Genomic DNA, 3,154 nt, shown 5'->3' with positions numbered 1-3,154 from the left:
TCCCGGGGGAAGGCGCTTGGTCCGGAGCCAGCCTGTAGAGTATTGCTCTGTAATACAAAGCACTAGTTCACCGGGGTTTGAGTGCATGCGTCGTATAAGAATGTTGGATTATCGGTGATGTTATAACCAATTTAATCTTTCAGACGTTGTGGGAATATTTTTTTTTAAGATACTGACTTCGGCTATATTGATTTTGCAGGTCAGAATGGCATCAGATGAGGGAAAACTCTTTGTCGGTGGACTGAGTTTTGACACCAATGAGCAGTCATTGGAACAAGTCTTCTCTAAATATGGACAAATTTCTGAAGGTAAGATTGCAGTACCAAGCTGTGATGACTTCCATGAATTTGTTAGATTGCACAGGTGTTGATGCTTTTTTCCCCCTCCTCTTTATAGTTGTTGTGGTGAAAGACAGAGAGACTCAGAGATCCAGAGGCTTTGGCTTTGTTACTTTTGAAAACATAGATGATGCTAAAGATGCAATGATGGCCATGAATGGAAAGGTAAGGAGGCTTTGGAACAGCTTTCTTGATTTCCTTAAAATGTAGTAAGAGAAGTTTGAAAGATGTGTTTCTGTTCAATGCCATGTAGAAAAACAGATAAGTACTGGTGTCTTGAAACAATGAAATAATATAAATAGTGAAGAATATAAATGGCTAAAGTTCCATGACCTAACCTACATGAAGAATAGTGACACTTTATAGGAATGCCTGTATATACTGTTTGAACATCAATTTACTTGTGTAGTTGGCTTAGTTGTGACATTAAATAAAACTTTTGTTTGTAAGAACTAGTAAATTCTGGTACTGCTAGCTGACAATGAAGGTGTGTAGCTCATTGTAGATGTGCTTTGCTATTTAAATGTTTAAATGTCAAGCTGGTTTTTATTTTTTTCTGTTTGTTAGTCTGTAGACGGACGTCAGATCAGAGTTGATCAGGCTGGAAAATCATCAGAGAACAGATCTCGTGGATACAGAGGGGGGTCTTCTGGGGGCAGAGGCTTTTTCCGTGGTGGCAGAGGTCGGGGCCGTGGCTTCTCTAGAGGTGAGCATGCATAAATGACTTGCAGTTCTGAAGCGGTAATGGCATTTGTCAGAATGCTTAAAAAAATCCCATGATCCGGTGTCTGTTCAAGGAGGTGGAGAAAGAGGCTATGGCGGAAGCAGATTTGATTCCAGAAGCGGAGGATATAATGGCTCCAGAGACTACTATAATAGCAGGTAAAGTCATTGCAACTGCTAGTGGGTTGTTGCAAAGCTCTTGAAGCCCATTGCCTGTTTGACATAAACATCAATAGGGTCCAGAAACAGTTGAGCAAATATAAAGCACCTGAATGTTTTTAACAGCAGGAGTCAAGGTGGCTATGGTGACAGGTCTTCAGGAGGATCCTACAGAGACAGCTATGACAGTTACGGTAAGTCTTGGTTCAAATGGGAATGATGAGTACGTATGCTGTAGGAACTCTCTAAACCTTCTGACCCTGTACTTGAGTCTGGAAATACTGTAAGGCTCAGTTGGACTGTACCACTATTTCTGTTCTTGCCCGTAAGAACCAATCTGCCAGGCTTTGGACGTGGTTGTGCCGTTTAAATTTCTAATTTGTAATGCATGTGTAGGAGTTGCTTGGATCTAAGGCAAAGCAAGTTTTTAAAATACGTTCCTCGAGCTTGAGACTAAGACAAAACTCGGATGCCCTAACAAACTTTAATCAAGGGTGGGGGAGTTCTCTTACGGTGTAGCGAACTAGCACTAGCTTCTGAAATAATGCAAGGGAGTAAAATGCTGGAACTTGTCTATGCTTCAGTGCCTTTACAATTGTGCCTGCTTCTTGTCCTCAGCTACACACAACGAGTAAAAATCCTTCCTGACTCAAGATCGTCCTTCCAATGGCTGTATTTATAAAGATTTTTGGAGCTTCGCTGAAATCGTTATTGTGTAGTACATCTACTTGTATTTTCACTTTTGTAGTATTATCAGTTCTAATCTTGTCAAACACAGCCTGACAGCTTCTGATATAAGATGGTCTAATTAGACTTTTCTTTAAGAAAGCTTTGCTTTCAAGTGTTTTTAATCTTTTTTGAAAGCACTTCAGATTTTATTTTATCCTTCATGATGAGCCAAGGTGTTTTTTTTAAAGTTGTGAAGTTGGGGCCCCAATTCAGTTTCTTTTGAGATAGAAAGGACCTTTAATTCAATGTTCACTGGAAGCTGAACAAGCTGTGGACTTTTTTTTTTAAGTGCATTACCTTCGTCTTTTGTAACATTCCTTTAGTGTAGCAAGGTAGGAATGCAGCCTGGGTACAAATTGGAAGGCAAACCACCTTGATATATCTAAAGAGAAACTTGCTTGTATGTTCAACCTGCATAACGGTATTTTTACTGTTGTAATGATGTAAATTACCCAGAAATAGACTTGCAAACTTACCATAAAAGAGGTTCTTGAAAATGTTTATTTATATTGTCCTTTTTTACTGGAAGAAATATGCATATTCCATTGATATTGTATTTGAAGTGGTAAAGGATTCTTGTATACAGTTTTCTTTGGCTTTACGAAGCCTATTAAAAGACCGTCTGAAATGAACTCTGCTCCTGACATTTACATTTCATTGCACAACACAATCCTTGAAGATGAAGAACAGTCTTAGTAATAGAGGATGCCAGAGGAGAGGAGACTAGTGATAGTCTAAGAACAAGCCAGATTTATTGACCAGTTGCTAGAATTTAATCTTACTCGGTCTTGACATGTGAATTCGTCAACATACTTTCACATAAGAATAGTCAAACTTGTCTAGAGGCAGAGGACTGAAAGTATATACCTTAGGATGTTGTAGTACTCAAAGCCTAAGTCAGAAGTCGAGGGAACGCTAGCGTGAGGTAGGATAATTGATGTTTCCTTAAAATACTGAAATAGCCTACATTGAAAAGCTGTAGTGAAGAATCAGTCCTTTAGTAACTGGACTAGTTACTAGCTTGACAGGAGTGTTCAATGGTAGGTAAATTGCCGTAATTAGCTAGCTTTGTCATTGCCTTACAAGTTCTAAGAATTCTTTGCTAGCATATGGAAACTGCAGTGTCCTTGGAGAAAAGAAGTGTTGTGCCTCCAACAGAAACCTCTGAGACGAAAGCTGCTCTCTTGGCTAGTTCATATGTGGAA

The 3,154-nt window shown here is 39.3% G+C and overlaps 1 protein-coding gene across 4 annotated transcripts; it reads left to right on the top strand.

Moving 5' to 3' along the window:
- The first annotated feature begins 201 nt into the window (after positions 1-201).
- Positions 202-2,581, top strand: CIRBP (cold inducible RNA binding protein). 4 transcript variants are annotated; one of them, XM_009579771.1, is made up of 6 exons: positions 202-308; positions 397-503; positions 906-1,044; positions 1,136-1,220; positions 1,350-1,414; positions 1,839-2,581. In XM_009579771.1, the coding sequence occupies exons 1-6, from the start codon at positions 206-208 to the stop codon at positions 1,853-1,855; spliced, it is 516 nt and encodes a 171-aa protein (XP_009578066.1). In that variant the 5' UTR covers positions 202-205; the 3' UTR covers positions 1,856-2,581. The 4 variants fall into 4 exon arrangements, with proteins under 4 accessions (XP_009578066.1, XP_009578065.1, XP_009578063.1 ...); XM_009579770.1 differs by having other exon boundaries at positions 206-308; positions 1,347-1,414; XM_009579768.1 differs by having other exon boundaries at positions 206-308; positions 1,347-2,581.
- Positions 2,582-3,154: the final 573 nt, after the last annotated feature.

Source organism: Fulmarus glacialis, unplaced genomic scaffold (assembly GCF_000690835.1).
Source record: "Fulmarus glacialis isolate BGI_N327 unplaced genomic scaffold, ASM69083v1 scaffold18876, whole genome shotgun sequence".
Classification (NCBI taxonomy): domain Eukaryota; kingdom Metazoa; phylum Chordata; class Aves; order Procellariiformes; family Procellariidae; genus Fulmarus; species Fulmarus glacialis.
Note: the sequence above shows the minus strand (reverse complement) of the source record. Positions and strands in the feature narration are given on the sequence as shown.